The sequence below is a fragment of the Botryllus schlosseri genome, chromosome 8, assembly GCF_051294905.1.
Source record: "Botryllus schlosseri isolate E-star chromosome 8, Bs_hap1, whole genome shotgun sequence".
Taxonomy (NCBI): Eukaryota; Metazoa; Chordata; class Ascidiacea; order Stolidobranchia; family Styelidae; genus Botryllus; species Botryllus schlosseri.
The window spans coordinates 6,774,014-6,797,182 of record NC_137243.1 but is presented as its reverse complement, the minus strand read 5'-3'; the positions used below and the strand labels follow the sequence as shown (position 1 = coordinate 6,797,182).

The 23,169-nt window shown below is 39.4% G+C and overlaps 2 protein-coding genes across 3 annotated transcripts; one reads left to right on the top strand and one right to left on the bottom strand.

Moving 5' to 3' along the window:
• Window positions 1-4,155: 4,155 nt before the first annotated feature.
• On the top strand, window positions 4,156-7,183 carry LOC145444905 (33 kDa inner dynein arm light chain, axonemal). Its single transcript, XM_080322967.1, has 5 exons — window positions 4,156-4,338; window positions 4,425-4,734; window positions 5,460-5,638; window positions 6,304-6,468; window positions 7,001-7,183. The coding sequence occupies exons 1-5, from the start codon at window positions 4,258-4,260 to the stop codon at window positions 7,034-7,036; spliced, it is 771 nt and encodes a 256-aa protein (XP_080179093.1). The 5' UTR covers window positions 4,156-4,257; the 3' UTR covers window positions 7,037-7,183.
• Window positions 7,184-8,298: 1,115 nt separating this feature from the next.
• LOC145444902 (uncharacterized protein C8orf34 homolog) lies at window positions 8,299-23,132 on the bottom strand. 2 transcript variants are annotated; one of them, XM_080322963.1, is made up of 14 exons: window positions 22,796-23,132; window positions 22,108-22,200; window positions 21,896-21,971; window positions 18,835-18,960; window positions 18,691-18,770; window positions 18,528-18,630; window positions 18,216-18,330; window positions 17,496-17,628; window positions 14,470-14,552; window positions 13,403-13,514; window positions 13,220-13,332; window positions 12,102-12,226; window positions 10,428-10,597; window positions 8,299-9,737 (listed from the first exon to the last, which is right to left on the bottom strand). In XM_080322963.1, the coding sequence occupies exons 1-14, from the start codon at window positions 22,991-22,993 to the stop codon at window positions 9,708-9,710; spliced, it is 1,557 nt and encodes a 518-aa protein (XP_080179089.1). In that variant the 5' UTR covers window positions 22,994-23,132; the 3' UTR covers window positions 8,299-9,707. The 2 variants fall into 2 exon arrangements, with proteins under 2 accessions (XP_080179089.1, XP_080179090.1); XM_080322964.1 differs by having other exon boundaries at window positions 18,216-18,309.
• Window positions 23,133-23,169: the final 37 nt, after the last annotated feature.

Here is a 23,169-nt window from a genome sequence, read left to right as displayed (position 1 = left end):
ACCATTAAACAGCGATAACTGATTAAACCAGGAACTAAACGTGCGACCCAATCTCATCCTCACCAACAATATGTAACCGGACGAATGTTGAAGGCCGATAGAACTAAAACCGCTACCCTATGGATCAAAATCTTCGAACATGTTGACTTTCTTCGCCCGGTTAAGGCAGTCGGCAATGACGTAGGCTGCGTAATGGTCTGTTTTGTGTATGAGAGCATAATTTACTAAGCGCCATTTACTGAAGTAGAAACCTTCTACAAACGTTATAAAAGGATAGCCGACTGCTAACAGCGCGCGGCAATCCAACACAGGATGAGTCATTGTGTCGGTATTAAACAAGAGAATCTTAGTTACGTTGTGGATCTACTCCGCGCTCTGAAAACAACGGCCCACTATCGCCACTCGTCTGCTCGCTAGAATTTTCACGAGAGTTAGATAAACGGCCCGATCATAAATATCTTAATCAGGAAGTCAGTATCCTCGATTTTGAGACTTTCCGCAAATCGTAAGGCGAAACCGTGAAAATAACAATGGCGTTACGGGCGGAAAAATCGCCGCGCATAGCAACGGCGCTGGGCCCCGATTTAACGGTGCGGCGTGACGTAATCCCACCGCGCGCACGTTCGATTAATATTTCATCATTCACATCAAAGTCGTCCGTTCCTTAAACACCCAATACACTCGCATGCATTAATATTCCGTCTCTGAGCCGCGATGAGTTTTAGTTGTCGAGCTGCAGACATCCCGACGACTTTATACGACTCGTTAAAGAACAAGATACTTGTCGACCTGACGTTAACAGCCCAAAAACGTAGTTGCGTAACAGCGCTGGCAGATTTCAGACAGCCTTCGAAACGGATCCGAGAATTTACAAATTACGTAAACATTCTATCCCCATTCCAAACAGAACTGACGGCACATTTACACCAGAAACCCGAGAGCGCTTATAGTCAATCACAAACTAAAACCAGCTCTAATTTAGTGTCGTTCTACGTCACGCAGGTTGCTGGAATCCGCCCCGCTATATATTCGTATGTCAATCCGCCCGCGCAGGTAAGTATGAACTTGATGCACTCGCTGAACTCATAATCGCAGCGATGATGCGGGCGATGCTGCAAGCTTGCGCGAGCGGAGAAACTCTGCCTTGTAAGCATAGCGTATTCATTCAAGACAGTTTGCCTACGTTAAAGTTCACCTAAACGTCCGAGTTTCAACGGAAAACGGCAGCCGTAACAACAACGCGGAATAGGCCGAAGCGTGAATCGATAAATTTCGATCGACATTACAATTCATCTTCACGCCGGATGAAAGAATACGAATAAATTACCAGCCCCCCAATCATCGACCTGGTTATCAAGCGAAACGGAAACATTTTACGAAAATACCACGGGCCGACAACCGCGCGCCTGAACTCCGGAAATTCAACGACGCCACCGCCGTTCCAACGCAGCTGCTACGGTTAACCTACCCTACAGTAACTTGACGAGGCCTAAGGAGTTACTTAGCGCCAAGCGGTCAGCTGCTTGGTGATGCGTCCCAAATGAATCGCCACTTTCGCTTAAATCTCCCGCTGATAATCTGATTGCGAATGCACGATAGTATGTCGAGAATTGGCGAAGCGGAAATAATAGAAATCGATATCCACAACAAAGAACGATCGAGCGTCAAATTTTGATGGAACATACTAATCATAAACGGGAAAGGAAATTTCTAAATGATGGACCTCGCAACACAGACTATATCTAAACCATACCTTTGTTTACCAAAGAATAGATAGAGTCCACTTGAGAGATAATAATGGTGAGAGGATGATCATGGGGAAATACAAAAATATGCACACCACTGCCGGCGAGACAGGTTTATTCTTTACAAGACCACCAGTTATGACTACATATGTACATAACTGTGACCTAGTTTCTTGTTGGATCAGTGTTGCAGTGAAAATTTTCCGTCTGGTACAGGCTACCATCACTTGTAATTACTTAATGGTAGTCATACTAGTTATGTATATATTCAATCATACTAAACATCATACAGAATTTTTGACAGAAATACAATTCTCTATTGAACTGAACCCTAATATTTTAGGCTGACACTCGTCAAGGGTAATCGTCAGCAACTAGCAGAGAATGGAAAAGAACATCGTATATCAACAAGCAAATTCATATAGGAAGATACGAACTCAGTTCAGTGTCAAAATTTCTCATATTCCGCAAAAGGTATTCAAGATGAGCAATTCTAAAACCTGCAACAATGACAACATAATTTTCGTCTGGCCATCCAATTGCATCCATATTTCAAATTTATAACCAGAAATTAAACGATGTGATGCTTAAACCAAAATTCACAAGATATAATGCCATAAAAGGATAGCAAACAGGTACCAGAAGCTCTCTGGCAGCTATAAAACAAAACTAACATGCCTTGCTCGTAAAATACTTCTGCAATATGTTGGCTGTAATCTCCCCAGAACACAGAATGGCCTTTCAAACTACACAGTATTGTAGCTGAAAAGGCAGTCAATTGCTAAAAACTTCAATGCCAATAGACAAGAACACATCCTGAAATCGGCAAACTACTTCCTTTCTGTGGCTACAAAGCGATATTGTCACTGAAACTGACAGTTTGACTTTGTAGAACGAACAATTCACTAGTGAACAAATTAGTAAGGTGGTTCATAGCTACAAATCATCAACAGGATACACGGAGACTCATAAAAATTCACATTTATTAACATATGAAAGATGTCGAGCAACACCAAGTTCGTTGTGAAACTGTTGAAGATTCTGCAAACCACAAATTACACAACAAATTTGTCTACTGTTCTAGATTCAAGTCAAATATTGCACTGTATACTACAGTATCATTTAATTAGCAGGGAGGGATAAACCTCACTACATTCATTTGATATTGATATTCACTACCCCTGAATCTGATTTTATATTAAAAACACAATTCAAAAGTAATCAAGTCACAAAAACCTATATTACATGCTTTCTACATAATATGTACAAATATGCATTCAGAAAATGAAATGTGCATTCGACTTTACATTGCCTCAGTTAATTAGGCTTTGTGAAAAAGCAAATAATTCTATATTTTTACATTTATGATTATAATCAAAATCAATCATAATTATTGATTATAATTTGCGTAAATACTGCTAGTTTATGCCAGTTGGAGGTAAAATCACAATCAACAAACGCATGCAGCGCCGAACATTATGACAAGCAACAACAACTTAGAGGAATGCATTATGCAGCATTCACTCACTTCATATCCAGTCTAGTATTGGAGATAGCTCGCATAAATATACCTATCATACCACCTATATTAGCGATAAAGTAATACCAGTACTTCGATTCGTTGATAAAAATAGTGCGAATTCTTTGCACGAAACAACACAGCGTCACCATTCAGCAGCTTACGACTACAATACCCCTGTCGCGTTCCCACACTCGTTACTACAAAGTCAACCTAGTGATACTACTACGACTCATTCAACTGACTCAAATGGAAGGTGACTGCCCTCCACCGCCGACCTATTTCTTTTTGCTCCTCGACGAAAACAAGTCGAGCTATTCATGCGTAGGATTTTTCTGGGCGATTGTTCGTACTGCGATCTTTGTACCCTAAGCAGGCGATAACAAAATCGATCAAGAGAATTCAAAATTTCTTTCACAAATATCCCGACACGTTTCAGTTGCAAGAATAGGAAGAATACGATGCATAATTTCATTCCTACTCTGGCTAACATTCCTCGGCGTGAAATACCCGAAATATTCTCTTTTGAGAATTACGCTACATCGTAGAAATAGGCCGTACTCCTGATGCCTGAAAATCTCCACGGTTATGAGCAGATTTGTATACGATGAGAATGACCAGGTTGTGATTTACAAATATTGTCAGTTGTCCCGGGTTCATCTGAGTTCACGTTGCTAAATATACTTCTGTATTTTTTTTTCAAAATCATTTACCTCGATTATTGAAATTTGTTTGGAGGTATGAAAATATTTGTTTCATATAAAGTATTTCTCTTCCAGTTTCTTTGCTGATCATTGAAATGCAGTTCGAAATTGAAATGAATGTATGAATTTAGAAACCCGCCACGTGGGGGACTATACAATTTCGTTGCTATGACAATATTTAGTGTAGCGTATTTTCTCTTCCTGGTGTGGCTTGTTGTTGATCTTTGGCATTTTCAGTTACCTTACAACTTCGCTTACTTCGATTGCACTTATACTGGTATAGATAAAAATGATTCCTCCAAATTCTTCGTTGCTAAAATACGACAACCCGGTTCTGGTGAGCAGAAACACAGAGAAGAAAACTCCGAAAGTGAGTGTACCATTTATATTGAATTGAATACTGCACGGTATTTTTCGAGTTGCTACGGTATCCAAAATATATTCTGGTTTACACAGTCTAGAGCCCTGAAAGTAAGTCCTCAGCAAGCACCCGGTAGCGGTCCAGTACCAGGACCACCGAAAGGAGGGCGTCTGTCCCCAATCGACTCGAAGCAACAGCAAACAGATGAAATTCTGAACAGCATCTTACCCCCACGAGAATGGAACGAGTCTGGACAGTTATGGGTTCAGCAAGTGTCAAGTACTCCAGCAACCAGGCTGGATGTCGTCAATCTACAAGAAGAATTGGACAAACGGCTGCAGCAGAGGCAAGCAAGGGAAACAGGCATCTGTCCTGTCAGACGTGAACTATATTCACAATGCTTCGGTAAGTAGTTGCTTCAGGATCGGTAATATGATCACTTAAACCAACGTTCATGAAGACGGTACAGATAAAGGAAAAAATTCTGCATCTTTTCATGTTCTGAATACTAGCATGTCACTTGTGATTCAGTGATTGATGACGTAACTTCATTTTCCAAATTCCTAATACTGTGACCCTGAACCACAAATAGGTTATGCCTTCTGGGAATTTAATTTATTAATTCTAACTGTGCAATACTATCCTTTGCATATGAAGACATGGCAGGGAATAAGGTATAATATATATAATTCTAAAGTAATAGGACTTACGTAGTCGACTCCTTCCTGAGAGAGAAACACTGAGTTTATTATGTGTCAAAATCACATTTTAAAACATTGAGAGAACAATTAGTTCTGGACATTGATAACAAAACCGTGAAAGCAGTTACTGGGTTTGTTGTCTTATCTTCTCATACAGTTTTTCACTTTGACAATATTTCAGAATAATGATACATATTATTAAACAAAGCAATGAACATCATATGTAGGAAAGGTTCCGAATTGCGCGGTAGGCAAATTGATATTTATTTACAACTCAGGTGTATTTTATTATTCTTGCTGTAATACTCGTTTGGTATTGTAGAAAAATTGGCACTGGCTATCAAATAATATAGAAAACTTTCTCCAGTCATTGGGAAAACCTACTTCCATGATCGTTAAATTGACCACGTTGCTGTGCTCTTTTGCCAGATGAACTCATACGACAAGTTACAATAAACTGCGCCGAACGCGGTCTATTACTTTTGCGAGTACGCGACGAGATAAGAATGACCATTGCCGCTTATCAAACATTGTATGAAAGCAGCGTTGCCTTCGGTATGAGAAAAGCTTTGCAAGCCGAGCAAGGGAAATCGGACATGGAGAAAAAGGTAATAAACACCCATCATTTGCTATGACTGCATACATATTTGGTAAATCATAATGTGTGAGTAGTGTAAGCAGCATTCAACTATCAATCTAGACCTCATTACACATCATAAGGACCTCACAGACCGTTCAGGATTGCTAATCAGTCCACTAAATAGTACAAGGATGCAGATTTCACAATAAAAACAGCAGTTCCACACTCTGAAATTTCCTACAATTTCTGACCAGGCAAATATAATGCCATGCTGAATTGAAATAGACATCATAGCAACTGCTTGTGTATGCAAAGTTAGTGTGCTCACTGCTCATCCACGGATCGATAGCCAAATTAGTATGGGATGTGAAGATGTGTCAAGATGGAAACTTTGTGAAATATGCATCCTGATAATCACTTGTTCTAGTTGCATCAGCACTGCGTATCAGTTGGAAGTTTTGTTTTTCTGACGCCACTGCGCTTTGCATGAAGAAACTGTTGAACAGTGATCGTCACATAACGTATATAGATTATTTCACATGAAATAGTCATATTGTAACGTACATGTCAATCATGCAATTGTGAGATGAGACATTTATACTTATAATTAGAAAAACTAACGACGAGAATGACATGTTTAGTCCATGTATCATATGCTGCAGTTCAGCTAACCACTTGAAAACATTCGATTAGAACGCGGATCTGGAAAATGAGAAGCGTGAATTGGAACGAACGGTGAATGAATTAAAAGCAAAGTGCGAATCGATCGAAAAGAGGGAAGCGGAGAGAAGACAATTGGAAGAAAAGAAGCATTCCGAAGAAATTCAGTTCCTCAAACGCACAAATCAACAACTCAAGGTGAGTCATGTACCCCAGTAGTATTTTCATCTAATATACTCAATAGAATACATTCTCAACATTAGATCGAGGTTCGTGCTCTGTTAGCTCGATTGACTTCAAGTAATTTTCATTGCAGTGCATTTAAAGTGCCATTTCGTGGCATGCTGATATATGATCATAATAACATTAACAAGTTACAAAATCAATGAATGAAATCTGTAATATACTATACATAATATGTCAGTGGAAAATGTAACTTGTTTGAGTCCTGTCTAAAACACCAGCTTGTAGTACCATCTTGGTCACATATACAACATACTATGTGTTTCTAATATTATAAGTAGCCAAGGGTTGGGATTCATTTACAAAATGGTTGTCATGGCAGCTATCTGTAGTCTAAAGCAATTGTCAAATGTCAACTGCCAAGTTGATTAGACCACCATATAACCAATTAGCAAAATATCTGGTAATGCACCCAAAATTCCGCATGGTTACACTTATTACTTCTTATGAGAACTGTTTACAATTAAATTCCTATCTTCCATTTCAGACTCAGCTGGAAGGAATAATCGCGCCAAAGAAATGATCCAAAGTGACGAATCCCCTTACTTGGACTGGCAACTCTTTTTTACCATAGCAATGTTAAGTCCATAGCTCAAAACATTGTTCTATTTTTTCCAACATGTGGACAAATGTACATATATTTTCAATATTAAATATATCAGTTCATTGATGTTGTCTCTGACGCACTGTGGAGATGCCGTTAAATTCTTGTCAAGGCCGAAGTACAAGTTTTATTCAAGTGGTATTTACCTAATCATGGCACGCCAGAGTAGCATGCTCAACTGTAACCCTCCAGTCAGATAATGTGAGTATTGTCAGTTATGACGAAACTGGAATTCAAATGAGCAAACACCTGCACTGCAAAGAGTTCAGAACTGCATGGGGAACATATTGCATTTTTGACAAAGCAAGGAAGGAAAACTGCATCATTTCTGTGTTATTAGCACCAGTACATGAAAATCTTATGAATTCCTATGTGCGATGATAGATGCCTTTGGATTGTGAACATGATATAACACATTATAAAGCCAAAGTGTGCACTAAAAATGAAAATAATAATACTCTTAATTCTGACAAAATTTTGCACGTGAGTATTTAAATTAGGCATTGCTGCACAAGTGCACATAATGTTGGAATTGTAGTACTTTTCTTCATTTTTAGTTGGAACTGTCTGTCCTTACAAAGTAGCTTTCCAAGAATAAAGACACTCAATAGGAGCAGTTGTTTGCTGGCAGCATTGAAGTTCAGTGTATACTGCTAGCAACACCACTGTTGCTTCATACCGACAATGTTGTCAACATCACACTTTTAGACCGCAGCCCAATTCTGTGTTTTGTTAACATCTCGCGATCCACTCATACGTTGCCTACCACTGTGATATAAGAACTAATATCTACCACGCAGTAAAGTTCCAGATTTGGATTTCAGATAACGGCGTAAGCTTGGAAAATCTTCGGACCTACTAAAAATTTTAGTCGTTTTTCGGGGAGTTGATCAGCATGCCATGTCAACTTATTTGTTTCATTCGATGGTTTATGAGTCAAAAGATAAGTCCACCGACAGTGCTACCTCTACGACACAAACGGAATGCAGTCTGCAAAAATTCTTTGACTTTATCAACGATTGTGACAAAATTTTGACTTTTTTGCTACGTCAAAAGATAATCGCCCTAGTGATATCATAATCATACCATCATTCCCTTGCTACTTCTTAGCAGGCATCTCACATTTTCAATATAACTCAAGACCTGATCACTCCATCGTTTTAGCACTAATATATCACAAATTTGTGTTGTCTATATTTTGTATTGGAAATAGGTATCGAAAAGTCAAAGCATTGCGGTAATTGAGCAATCGATTTTGAAGCGAGTAAAAAAACTACAACATTATAGTGTGATTTGGTACGGCATCGGAAAACGAAAATATAAAATGCATTGTGTGTTTTGCACGGTGGTAGGCCACCGATAGAATGGAAAACATTCGCGATCTAGCGGTTGTACTATACAAGGAAGAAATACATCAATACTTCATCGATATTATAAGAATATAAAAATTCTAAATACAAAATGACATCCGAACACTTGAAAATATAAATTTTGAAATGAATTCACCAACAACTAATGGTTCAGCTCGGGGGTCGGCAACTGTGCAAATGTCAAAAACCAAAGCCTGCAGAATTTTAGAGGAGTTCTTGACAGAAGGTTCATGGTTACCTCAAAACACTCGAGTGATTTTATCTTCTTGCCACCTATTTACTGTCCCTTGGCTAACATTGCAACTTATCACAGCCATTTAGGAATAAATACCTCATGCATATTTTGGGCTTTGAAATGGGGACAATCTAGCGTCTCCAGGAACAGAAGTCACGTGCAACTTCTTGGTATTTACACAAAGAGACGCTTTGGATTACAGAACCTCATAATGCATCTGAATAATATACTCACATTTATTCCCGACGCTTTTCGGCTGACACTCGTCAAGGGATACTGTCAGCAATAATGCGAGCATTCAAAAAACTCTGTGTACATGTCATTGTTTCGAACTTGGTTAACCTCATTTAATGGTAGTCACTCCTGAAGAGGGCCAGTCGAAAAGCTTCGAGTGGAATAAATTTGCAATATGAACGTATTGTTTGCTGCAATATTGAAGTTTTGTACTTCAAAATGCCTATTCAAAAAACTATGTTCGACAGCAATAGGAATTCTTGGTATTTGTGATAATTTTCGGCCAAATTGGGCGAAGAACCTTGCTATCTGATCATATGAAATCCAACAACCATAGTTACGCCATATCCAGCTGATTCCAAGAGAACATCAAGAAGAAGTTAACATACCCTGACTTTCCAATTTGAAAAGCGGTTGTCTTAGAAAAGAAAGTTAGTAAGAGTGTAAAATCATTAGGCGTGCCACGAAAGAAGCCGACCCCTGGTCAAACCGCCATTCGAGATTTTGGTTGGAACGCAATTTGCCATAAACATGTAAGCAACAACTTACAAAGTGTCACAACAAATTTTGGCTTGGTGATGTCGCAGCTGCTGATGAAATTATAATACTTGTCATATACTATCCGCTCTCAAAGCATGGCCCTAACACGTAAACCGCGACTGCAGCATCCATCATGGTAGAAAAAGATACATGAAAATACTGCTACTCCGTGTCTGCGTGATAAGCAGCTAACTTCGTCCGGTAAGTGATTTCATTCACCTTGCTCTTTCTTGTTTCCATTCTATAAATAAAAAACAGCTTTGCTAAATGAAATTCGGGCTTGCCTTAACAATTCTACGATTGACAATGAGACGATGTAACAGCGCAAACGCAATCGACTTGAACGCTGAAAAAAAACGTACTATTGCCACAACACCAATGAAACAAATCCGAAATGAGAATATTTGATTCAAAAATTTTTTAGTGGCAGATACCCATGAAAATCACAGTAGCTCAGAGGTCTCGGGTTCAATTCCCACTGCCTGTCTCCCAGAAACTCAGCGCCAGTCCCAAGCCTGGGTGATTGGGTACATGGGTAGGGTTGCAGCTTGAAGAGAACTAGCCTGATAGGCTGTCGCCACCCCGCACATCAGAGTTGGAAGACAAGAAAATTTTCAGTTTTTCCAAATTAGATTAGAATTACAATTATTGAAATTGCAAAATCTAGAAAATTGAATTTGATTCCGAATTATAAAGAAATACAATAAAAACCATGTTCAGTTCATTCTTATAAGCATAAGCATGACAAACGTCTGTACAGCAAGCTTAGCCCGTTTCACACTATATAGTTCTCCCGCAGTATTGTCAGGAAATTCAAAAATCCGATAAGAATCAACATTAGATTAACAGCATTTCGCTCTATTCAGTCTAATTTGACAATTGCAATTAGTCTAAGCTCTATCTCTAGGTCAATCAAATGCCAAACACCAACCTTGACTTCGTCGCTAGCGATTTTCCGAGAAGCGTCCGATGCCTGTGACGCACGCCGGCTTGCTCTCGCGCTACCGACTTGGCTACCTTTCGGCGTAGCGGGACGGCTTGTTTTAGGCGTCGTTGGCCTGCTACGGGGCGACTTTCCTACTTTCGCAGGAGATTCAGGTCCTACACGAACAAAATATACTTAGAACACCAGAAGACGCTATTAGGATTACTATTGAATGTAGAGAAAAGGAGGTCGTATATTTTTGGTTTTTTTGCGGCATATACACCTACTCATGATAGACAACACACACGATCTGTGCGTATGCATACCATGAGTGCATGATACGCATATGCCGCCGGACAAGGAAGGTGCCGATATAGCCTTGTAAGGCTGTCTAAGTCTCGCACCGCCCCTCCATGCTACCCCGTTATTGCTGAGCGCCAAGCGGGCCAGGGATCGAACCCACAACCTACCGATCCAGAAGCCAGACATTCCACCATTACGCTATCTTGTCGGTTAGAGTGCGCGAGACAATGAGAATCCCTGGCATAGACCAAACGCGCAAAGATGTTCTTCCTTCTTCTCAATAAAGCAATATAGTCTATGAATTCAAGTGCCACTGTGATTGTCGGTACGCGGGAAGAACAACTCAGCGCTTGCAGGAACGCATCAAACAACATGTTTTGAGTGTTATTAGATCGCGCACATTAGACTCTCGCGAAAATGCAGCCATTAGTGATCTACGATTACCAGAACACAATCAGGCCATGGCTATGAACTCTGCCATCGACAAGCACTTGACTGAGAATACAATTTGCGCTAAAAACCATCGCGACGAAAGATTCGTAGGATTAGGTAGAGGCCGCGCTCATTTCCATCTGTCTGCACTGGAATCGACTTTTATTAAAATCCACCGACCGCGTTTGCGTAAGAAGGAATTTTTAATCGGTCTAAAAATTGGCCACCAGCTGTGCTCGCGGTTTGCCTGTATTTCATGTTGTTTGTTTCTATGACGTCATAATTGGTTGTATGCAATGTAGCTAGAGGCATGTTTTTAAAATTCTCCATTCGCTGACGATTGCCCCTGAAGACTGTCAGCTCGGAAAGCTTCAGGTTTCAATATCTATGAATTGAATATATTACTTAAATGTATATTAAAGTTCTGTACCCCAAAAAGTCACACCATTAACATTCAAACCATCCACCAGCGGTGGTCCTGGTCAACTGATCAATAACTGAAGCTTTTTCGGTGTACCTTGAGTACACTTATTCAAGTGGTTGTTTATAGATTACTTTCACTTTGCTTCGACGTTTTTTTAGGAAAAAATGCTTTTTACACTAGAGAGTAGTTTGGGATGGTCGCGTCCACTTTGTGAGTAAAATTGTCAAAACAAAGGGACGTAACAGACCCGTATCAAGGTAACTGAAAATAACTTAAAAAATCGCAGCTATTTGCATTTTCATTAGTTACAATGCGGTTTCAAAAGCAGTTATGTTGCCCCTCTACTAAATCTACTTCTTGTAACTACTTACTTCACTACTTTTTACATCTTTTTTACTTCCACTTGAAGCCGACAAGTCTCGTAAATTGCTACTACTGATTGAGTAAAATTTACAGTGTTACTTTTACTGATACTGAGTCCTTTAGAACGACAACTTTGACCCCCTGTGGCAGACACCCACCTTGAGATCGTGCGGCGCTGACGTTGGATCTGGGTTTAGACGGGGCGGTGTGTGGACGAGGGCTGACCGGGGCTTGCTTGAGACTTGCTTTCGACGATTTTCTAGACCCCGGTGTGTCTTCAGCGCTGTCACGGAGACGAATACGAAGTGAAAACACAGAATAGAGTAGTTTGCGCTATGGAAATCGGATATATCAGAAAACAAGTGAGCGACTGGCACGTCAAAATACAGACTAATGTCTGGAAGAGGCAGTCCTAGTGTACTACTATGATATTGCTTTCAGGACTTTGTTGGTTGCAGTGTAATTTATTAAACTCAAAAGACTTTTCGTGAACCTGTTATCCAGAATTAACGACACAATAGCAAGAATCTCATCAGAGATTCAAACAAAATCCAACTTGGCAAACTATGACCTAGCAATGTCATTCACCAACAATAGACGAAGTCAGCTATACATGTAATGTAATTATGCAGTAGTCATAACAAAGATAACACATCAGAATCAAATTATGCAACAGAAAAACATAACAGTAGGTATTATTGATATATTTTCAAGACTGTCTTCCTGAAGACATAAATCTCGATTATTCCATTCAATAATCGTCGACTCCAATAGAGATAAAGGCCCAGTGAACATGGCGTCAAAGTAATTAATTACTGACACAGACGAGAATGTTCGTTAGATGTTGACCAATTTATGAAATGCTGTGATTTGGTTATAAGAACCTCACCTGCAGCATGCAGCCACTTCTCTACACTTACGAACGAACTTAAAAGGAATTGACTGGCTGTTTGCACGCTTCTTACTATGCCGTTAACTTTTAATAAGGGACACAATCAATTATAATGGAATGAATACAGTCAATTGCATCGCACAATCAATCGATTGCACCGAAGCAAGATGTGTTCGACTGCGATTCACACACAAATTTGCGGGTACGATTACAGTGCAATTTGTAAACTTCTTACCGTAACAACACGGTCTCGCAAAAAGTAAGAAATCTCATTTACTCACCACATAGATTCGACAGCTACAATTATATTATGGCATTCTGCCCAAGTAACGAAATACAGACGCTATGTCAAGCAAGAGTTCACAGAACAATTCCCGCACTCACTTCACAAAAGTATCGACCCCGATACCCGACAGTCGGGCGCTTTTCAGTCGCGACGCCACAGACTCGGCCTCACTGTCCGGGGCCTCCCAAACAGGCCTCCTCGGCCCCGTCACCTATTCCAAATGCATCGAATCATTCATTATCAATGCTGATATTACAATTGCAACGCTGTCTCTTCATCACCTGCGAAGCACTTTCAAAATCGTCCTCCTCCCCAGCAAGGGGACTGACCGGCGCTCCAGGTTTCCCTTGATTTTGGTTCACGCCCTCCATGCCCCCTAGTTCGTCGAAGAATCTAACGGGATGAAAATTCCGGTGATTAAAAATTCTTTGTGATCAAAGGCGTAGCAGACATGTTTCTGTGAACTGTTTGCGGGTGAGACTCTGTTTTGCTGAGACTCTAAACATACAGTTCCATTGCCGTCATTGTCCCGCAGAATTCAATGACTTCTTCCCTTCGAACTCATCAGTACATAAGTAAAACACACACACGTTCTGCTCATCCAATTACCATATGTTCAGCCTGCATTACAAAAGGAACATATCGATCTATCAAGTACAGTGGTTCTCAAACTTTTTTTAAAGACACACGCTTTATGATAGTAAAATATTTCGCGCCCCTCTTATCGTCTATCACACAAGTAATAAAAAGAACAACCAAAATGCTAGAAAATCCCAACGGAGAGTCTGATGGCATGGAACGTTATGGCTGTTGATGAGAGAATACTCAAATATGAAATTCAAACTATACAGTAACTATGAGCTGCGAGAAAATCGCGCCGTGCGCAAAATAATTTTCAGTAGACTGCGACTTCGAGCCCCCCTTTCAGATGCTTTCAACCCCCCAGTTTGTGAACCACTGATCAGATATGATGGACCACAACTGTGAGCGGTATTCCGCCGGGAATCCTTACTAACTTTGAAATGTATTGCAATCTTGTGGTGTATTGAAATGAAGTTATTTATAAACTGCGAACCATAAAATGGAGTGTATGCTAAATAGGATATCACACCGCTCGATGACATCACAAGTACCACTGTCATTTTTTTACCATTGCAATGTACTCAATCGGGGGAAAACAATCCAAGCGCTTCAAATTGGAATTGATTTTCAAATTGATACATGATTCCAATCAAATCGCTTGTGAAGCAAAGTGAATTTATAGATCAGTTTGTTCCAGTTGGGTTACCAACGATAGATTAGCTTACAACAAATGTTTGGGACATCTGCTATTAAACTTAATCCCTACTTGGACATGTTGAGCACGATGTCAATTTGCTCCTTGCCCCTGTCACTTGACCTGCCCAATACGACTCCGGTTCTTGGCGGGTTCTGAAAAGTCAACGGCAACAAATGTACATGAAGTTGCGCGACGATGCACTACAATGTTCGATTCAATGTGACTGGTAATATTGCAAATGAAAAATCTCAAACACCAAAAGCTCCAATTCTAATTTTAATCTAATTCGGAAATAAACGTGTCGCTATAGGCTAATTCTAATTCTACTCTAATTTTGAAAAAAAAAACACTCTGTAACTGTGAATCTAATTCTAATCTAAATTGGAGTAGCTGAAAATTTTCTACTTCCAAGGCAGGATCAAACAAGCCTAATCCAAGAACGAGCTAATGGTAATCGAGCCAATACCAGGAGAGACGCGAAAGGTCATCATGAATGAACGAATTCGCCATGGCCTGCTCGAACGCAACACTGATTTTAAACTAGAACCAAGATATATCACGATAAAACTTTCTTGAAGATCCTGAAAATCGGGCCGAAACACAAAATCAGGGGCAGGTAGCGAAGCACCTTTTCTAAGTATTTCATGTATATCAAGAATCGGATCACAAAATATGACATCACCGGCACCGAAATTTCGTGCTGGTGACGTCATACTTTATGATACGATAGTTGATATACAATGTTCTTTCCAATTCCCTACTAGTTGCTGACAAAATATACGATTCAATCACTTAAATTTCTCATTCAGAACTTGAGGTCTTTACATTTCAAATTCAATACCAACACAACAGGTTAACAGTCTTGCAGACTTTGTCGACTTTTATCAAAATACACCAGCCAAGGCTGTGACAACAAAAAGAGTTCGTCTACCATCTAAAAATAGTACATAGTGCACTCGTATTCGAAATTTCATGCAGGGGACGTCATATTTTGTGATACGATTGTTGATATACAATGTTCTTTTCCAATTCTCTACTAGTTGCTGACGATTACCCCTGACGAGTGTCAGCCGAAAATATTCGGGTTCATTTCAATAAGAATATACCATTCAAGTGCATATTGAAATTATATCATAAAAAGTAGTAGGAATTTTACAAAATGAGCTATACAGTTATGAATGATTGTCATTCATCTATACACACTAGGGTTGTCCATAATTTGGAAAATCTTACAAATCCTCGGTTGTAATGTCTTATTCGATAGATTATTGATAAAAAACGACACTGAGCCTGAAAGAAGCTCACAGAAAGGCCGTTAAGATTTCGTGCAAAGCGTTTGAAAGTAGCTGCCGAAGAATAGGCGTGCCACCGACCATAGAACGGCGAGAAGACTAGTAATCAAGAAACCACGGCTCTTGATTGGATAATCGGCTATGCTTCAATGACCACGTCAGCAGCAGCTTGCTGATTAGGTGAACAAGGAGTCTGCTACTGGCGGCGATTCTGAAAGCGCATTGTATGTAGGTTGACAGATAATGATTTAGGATTGATTAAGGGTATGTTGAGGTACGAAATACATGATGAACAAACAACAGCTGCTTCACAAAAACGTCTAAAGCATGACTGCTTTATTGTGAAAGAAACCGCCGTAGCCTATATGCCTTGTTTTCAACGAGGGAAAGCATAGGCGCTTATGCAAGTGGCGACGGATTCCTAGTTTCAGAAATCATATATCATTATTGAATACAAAGATAAAGCTTAACAATGACACTATAGTTTGTGTGATCTCATTGCGCTCAGGTTGTAGTACATAGTTGAAGTTTTGAAAGCTCTAAGGGTCGGCTGAATCAGCGGGTTATGCTTGGCACTTGTCAGATGCTTGCATCAAAATGTATTCACTTGCAAGTGTTGTCAGAGTCCTTGATGATGACGCAGAAAAGAGGCGTAAAAGTAAGCACATAATATGCTGGATATGATATGCCAAATTCCTTAATAATCGCGCAGAAAAGGGGTGTAAAGGTAAACACAGACAATGCTGCATAGTGCATAGTATCCAACATAGTTTGCATATCATATCAAGCAGGGCCTGTGCTTGCATTTAAACCTCGTTTCTGCGACATCATTAGGGACTTTGAAAACTTTTACAAGTGAATTCAATTTGCTGCAAACATCTGGTGAGTGCTAAGCCTAACCGTCTGATTCAGCCGATCGCTAGAGCATTCAAAACTTCAACTATGTAAGGCAACCTGAGCCCAATAAGATCACCTAACTTATAGTGTCATTGTTAAGCTTTATCTTTGAATTCAATAATGATATATTATTTCTGAAACTAGGAATCCATTGCCACTTGCATAAGCGCCTATGCTTTCCCTCGTTGAAAACAAGGCATATATGCTACAGCGGTTTCCTTCACGATGAAGCGGTCATGCTTTAGACGTTTTTGTGAAGCAGCTGTTGTTTGTACATCATGTATTTCGTACCTCAAGATACCTTGAATCAATCCTTAATCATTATCTGTCAACCTACTCACAATGCGCTTTCGGAATCGCCGCCAGTAGCAGACTCCTTGTTCACCTAATCAGCAAGCTGCTGCTGACGTGGTTAGACGTTTTTGTGAAGCAGCTGTTGTTTGTACATCATGTATTTCGTACCTCAAGATACCTTGAATCAATCCTTAATCATTATCTGTCAACCTACTCACAATGCGCTTTCAGAATCGCCGCCAATAGCAGACTCCTTGTTCACCTAATCAGCAAGCTGCCGCTGACGTGGTCATTGAAGCATAGCCGATTATCCAATCAAGAGCCGTGGTTTCTTGATTACTAGTCTTCTCGCCGTTCTATGGTCGGTGGCACGCCCATTCTTCGGCAGCTACTTTCAAACGCTTTGCACGAAATCTTAACGGCCTTTCTGTGAGCTTCTTTCAGGCTCAGTGTCGTTTTTTATCAATAATCTATCGAATAAGACATTACAACCGAGGATTTGTAAGATTTTTCAAATTATGGACAACCCTAATACACACAGTGTTCAGATGCATACACCTTCAAATCGTATGTGATCAACAGTAAGTTAAGTTTTGATAAGATGCAACCCACTTTGACCCCTTCGTCCATCAGATCCTGTGGGTCCTCCAGAAGCTCGAGAGCTTCATCCTCCTGGTCATCGATTGTAATCGGCGACATTGATCGAGGCACTGCTGTACTTTTCTCCTTTTCTTCTACCATTCGTCTAAAGGCGAGTTGCATTGTATGGAACCAGAATATTGTATTGTAGACAGACATTTTTCACAGAATTTTGCGCAAAGAAAAAATTATACTCAGGAATCAGGATAATAAACTTAAAAATTAATAGCAATCATGTCAATTTCAGCATTTACTTCATGAAAATAATACCTCTATGTTGATGACATGCAGTAGTAGTAGTATCGGTCAGGGAACAGGGCAATCTGCCATCATATTTGTAACATGTAACACTATCACACACATATTGGTGATACGATTGTTGATGTACAATGTTCTTCCGAATTCCCTACCATTTGCTCACGATTAACCCGTGACGAGTGTCAGCCGAAAATATTTGGGTTCATATCAATACGAGTGAACTTTTCAATTACATAACTGTTACATAAACAATTTGCCTTGACCTATATTATGCCTGTCCAAGTCGAATGCAGAATTGCTCAATTCTATGGATACTAAAATCTTTGCGACAACTAAGGAAGACTTCAGTTATGTTATTTTATTTTTAAATCGACCGTTCTATCCTCGAATTCACATAAAAACATTTTACAAAATATTCAACGGAGCCAGTTTCACCTCAGTTCTTCCGCGCGTCGACGTTTTGCTTCCTTTTCCGAAAGACCTTTCCGTTCGTGTGATATGCCGTCGCTTTCTGAAGGCTGCTCGGCGACTGCAAGGTATATATGCCAAACTAGACGGATTTCAACCATCTTCAGAACACTACACCGGTGCCGAACGGTATTATGGAAGCATAAGCCTTATATTCACTCTCGGACTATAATTTGTCTGTAGAATTGGTCAAAATCATTGGATAGGAAATTTTAGTTGGCAAATCAGACAAACGTTTTAACAGTGAATGAATTGGTGAGAATACTTCAAGATTTTTACCTGCCACTGGTAGCTCGGATGCCAATTCCTCTTCGGGAGTACGATTTTTCACTTCCACTTCACCAAATCTTTTCGGAGTGGAATATACTAAACCTAAATCCACCTATAACACAAAAAACCTTTCAACAAAAGGAAAATAAATCATCAAAACACACAAACGAACCCCTTCACTTCCGTCGATGACATCGTCTTTGATTACTTTTCTCATATTAACTTCATCGAGCGACTGGCTTAGCTTGGAGCCTAAATCGAAAGAGTATAAAAACAAATCAAATATCGATATTTTAAAACAGAATGGTTCAATCACCTGTCTTCTGTTTATTCTGTGATTTTTTAGTGTGTGCAAGCCACGGTTTATTGTACTTCCTACTGTCGGCTGGCGGTGTCGAGGTCGAATCCGGTGCTGATGACTTGTCTTTCGTGGGTAATGGTGCTGCAAAATGTATGGTGGATTTGGCGCAAGTCACAGAGAAAGATATTAGAAGTGTTCTAGAAATTACATTGGTACCGCCGTGGCAAGATACATGCGGTAAAAAACTGTGAGATTTCAACAGGGTCCAGTAGTGATATGCAGAAGGGGGTAGCGTAGTTACTAGTAGGGTGGGCACTGGGCAGTGGGCACAATGATATGAGAACTCAAATCTGAATTGAGTATTAATTCTAATCATTCGAGTGTAGTAGAGAGATGATCGTTTCGTGTACTGGAATTATACGTTTCTTGCCACTAAAAAAGTTGATTTACCGACGAGAATTATAGCTTCGATACTATCTTCGACCGTGGAATGCTGGAAACCTTAATTGGTTGCTTCGCAGCATGCGATACGTGTAGTAAAGAGCTACTGTAAACCGGGGCAACTTTGGACTTAAGGGTAACTATGGACACTAAGCAGTAAAACATTCAGATGGTTATTGATGGAAAGGGGTTGCCGCTGGATGTGCAATTCTTTCATTTTTTGGGGGGATTACGTAAAAATCATACAATAGGCCAAACGTGTACTATTTTGTTTCATTTTTAGCTGTTGCTCTCGTCAACTCTTACCAAAAGCCTCATTTAAGAGATTTCATAAACAATAGAGTGTAACCGCATAAAAAAATACATAGTCCAAAGTTAACCCACATGAAAAATTGTCCAAAGTTAGCGCGGTTTACAGTATGCACATTATTGAAAATTACACGTTTGTGAAGTAGTAATCAACCCAATATATATATTCACAAAGTGTAACAATGTAGGTATGATCAAAAATGTTCCCAAATAAATTTTAATGTCACGTAGAACTGGCATTTCATTCTTTTTTGTCGCATAAAAGAGAGAGAGAGAGAGAGAGAGATGATATTCTTTCTCGCCTGCACCATCGAGATGCTTTGGCGACGGAGTTGCGATACGGCCCCATGAGGTCATCTAGTCTGCGCCCCCGTTTTTTTTTCTCCTCCATGCTATCCGTGATTGCTGAGCGCCTAGCAGGATAGCTGCGGATACCATTTTTCGAGTCTTTGGTATGACCCGGCCGGGGATCGAACCCACGACCTACCGCTCGAGAAGCCGGACGCATAACCATTACACTATCTCGCTCGGTACAGTATTGGAACTATCCACATCATTCATGCTATAGTGACACTTTGATGAGTGATGTAGAGACAAAAATCGAGAAACTTTCAACATCAATTGGTAAGGTTTGCAATGTGTTCGACTCTGTAGAGTTAAAATTATCGCTCATCTTCTCATGAACAATCTTGACTACACAGTAACATGCCCAGTGTGTACGCATGTTAAAATTTAAGTTGTCAATAAAGAAATTGATGGGCAGTGACCTAAAAATAAAAATCCAGTCATCTGGAACCACGAGGTTAACAAACGATAGGACAGCCTGTTGAATTGGGCACAATTCTGATTTATGAAAGCAACACGACATAATTGCAGTTTGCGATTCAAGAGAGAACGAAATATTCCCTAGAGAATTTGATTGCGACTTTTTATAACACCAATTAACAGACTGTATTGAGAAGCAATACTCAAGCATGCATAATGAATCCAAGGCAAATACAGGATTACATCGAACGAAGCTGCATGTTGGCAAAATACATATTCAATCCCATCGAGTAGCTATTGATTTTATCATAAATTACATTCGATAAACACATAGATATAACGAACTTGACCAACTACAAACTGAGCTACTATGGTTGATCGAAAATAACTTTTTTCCGAATTCTGGGGATTCACCGATTAAATCGTTAGGTATAGGATTAAATTTTAAAGTTACCTAAAAAAAAGAAGCTGAACACCAAATTTGGCTCGATGTGAACGCACAGGAGTTTGAAAATTTTGAATTTATTTTACTACTGTCAACCCCATGAAATGGTCAAGTTATCTAAAAAGAACACTGCTTAACAATTTTGGATTCGCAAGAATAGCCAGAATTATGAATGAAAAAGTCAAATTACCTTCGTTTCTACGGATCAGCATTGTGTCAAATTTGCTTTATATTGTTTTTGTAAACAACTAAACAATTTCAGCGTGAATGCCACCTTTTTCACATCGCCTAGGCCAGGTGGGTGTCTGATTTTGAAGACTACTCCAAGTTGTTACGAGACCTTCCTATCTTTCATTGCATCGCAGTCTTGTGGTATATTTAAATAATGAAATTGTGAGCAATAAATTGAACTGAATCTCAAGGGGGATGACAGAACAATTTGAAAAAAAAAATTTTTTTTTACATTACATTCAAAAGTTTCACACTTATGTACGTTCACATCTAGGCTACCAGTTGGAATCGAGTCAAATTTGGTGTGCAGCGTCTTTTTGGGTAACCTGAAAATTTAATCAGTGAATCCCCAGAATACAGAGCAAAGATTATTTTTGAACAATCCTACTGTAGGCCTACCAACTGGGTTTTCAACCATAAATATCAGATTTATTCACAATTCCACCAAACTCTCAACTCAAGTACTGTACATCGTGTATGGAATCGCTGTCTTGTGCTCACACTATATTTTATTTTTTAATTATTTTTTATTACATTACTTTAACTTGGAAAATCATCGCTGCCCACCTGATATATCAGGCAAAAAGGCCAGCGATTCCAATCAGGCTGTACATGAACCCGATTTCCTTCGCGATGTGATGGAATCATTTATAATATTATATATTTAATGTCCATTTCTAAATTACGCTGTATGCAATATGTTCATTGTCGGTGAAAAAGTGGTTGCTTAGCTGAATACTCGAACATTCTGCATCCGAATTCACTTTGAGAATAATAATTATTGATGAAATCCATGTGTCATACAACTACGCTACATGAATTTTATTTTGATCTCGATAAAATGTAGTACTAATCGCATATTAGTGACAATGAAAGTGCTCTTACCCGTTGCCCATAATTTAGCATTCTCTGAAATTTCAGGCTGTTTTTCTTTAGCTGTCAGTGATTCGCCTCTCACGATCTATTATATAATAAAGATAGGTTTATAGAGCTTTGATTGAATTTGAGTTAGTCAAGTTTAGTAAAATGTCACAAAAGTCCTTCATTGAATTCATAAGCTACCATAAGGTACATAGCAAAGAAATGCTGTTCATTACTTGTTTGACTTTCTTCTCTTTTTCTCCTAAAAAGTTTGCCAAATAATAATATGGACTTGCGGGCAGATCAAGGACGAGCTTGTGCATCATCTCCTGTAAAATACAACACAAATGGATAAGTGCTAAACTACATTGACGGGCAAAATATTCAAAACATCCTCTCATTCAATAATATCGTTTTCAAATAAAATAACAGGATGACGGATTACACTGTGAAAATAAAGGAACGTTTGAACGTTCACAACTGCTTATACAATAAACACGACAATATACAGAGAGAGAGAATTTATTCGGTCCATGAACATTGATAATACACAGATAGATAAATACAAAGCAAAGTATATATAATTCAGAACCAGGCTGTAGCGAAGGGATCGTAAGATCATCAAGTCAGCTACAGCCTGAAAGGATGGTTGTAATATGAAACTTATCACATAATATAACACATTTGCAAGCAAAAATATAACATATTCGGAATGTATCAGAAACAGATGAAAAACTAAGTGGGATCACAGTAGGTAACCTGAATAGACGAGATAAAACAATTGCACTGGCTACAGGAACACAAACTAGGCAAAGAGATGCTGATTGACACATTTATAAAGAATATACATTGAAGTTCAAGTTCAAAACTAAAAAAACGAAAGGTATCATGCTGGGATGCACCGATGCAGTAACACTCATATACCTCGAAGAGTTCCCTTATTTTATTCTCCCTCAAGTAATTCTGTATCCTCTTCGTTTTGGACGACATCGCGATCGAGTGAAGGAGTTGGCAGGCGACAATATCCCAGACAATCTGGACACTAAATTTCCCGGCGAAGTACACTAACGGCCTGGTTCCCGAACTGATGCTGTATTTATTTACAAGCGTTGCCCCTCTCATGTTACGTCATGCGTGGCATCGATCGACTGCGATAACATTTTGCAACTTTGCAAGGTAAATTCTTCTCAGCCCAAAAAATGTGGACAAAAATACTATTTTACTCTCAGGGTTCGTTTATTCTATTCTTTTGTGGCAGGTATGGTTGGTAGGTCACTGAGCTGATATCGAGACGCTGA

Bases quoted from the DNA above. Each gene is read 5' to 3' on its own strand.
- LOC145444905 (XM_080322967.1), top strand. From the start codon at position 4,258: ATGATTCCTCCAAATTCTTCGTTGCTAAAATACGACAACCCGGTTCTG. The intron at 5,639-6,303 runs GTAATAAACACC...ACATTCGATTAG, and splicing joins AATCGGACATGGAGAAAAAG to AACGCGGATCTGGAAAATGA. The intron at 6,469-7,000 runs GTGAGTCATGTA...CTTCCATTTCAG, and splicing joins GCACAAATCAACAACTCAAG to ACTCAGCTGGAAGGAATAAT.
- LOC145444902 (XM_080322963.1), bottom strand. From the start codon at position 22,993: ATGAGAGGGGCAACGCTTGTAAATAAATACAGCATCAGTTCGGGAACC. The intron at 14,553-17,495 runs GTGGGTTGCATC...TTGACTTTTCAG, and splicing joins TGATGGACGAAGGGGTCAAA to AACCCGCCAAGAACCGGAGT. The intron at 13,333-13,402 runs GTGATGAAGAGA...CATTTGGAATAG, and splicing joins ATTTTGAAAGTGCTTCGCAG to GTGACGGGGCCGAGGAGGCC.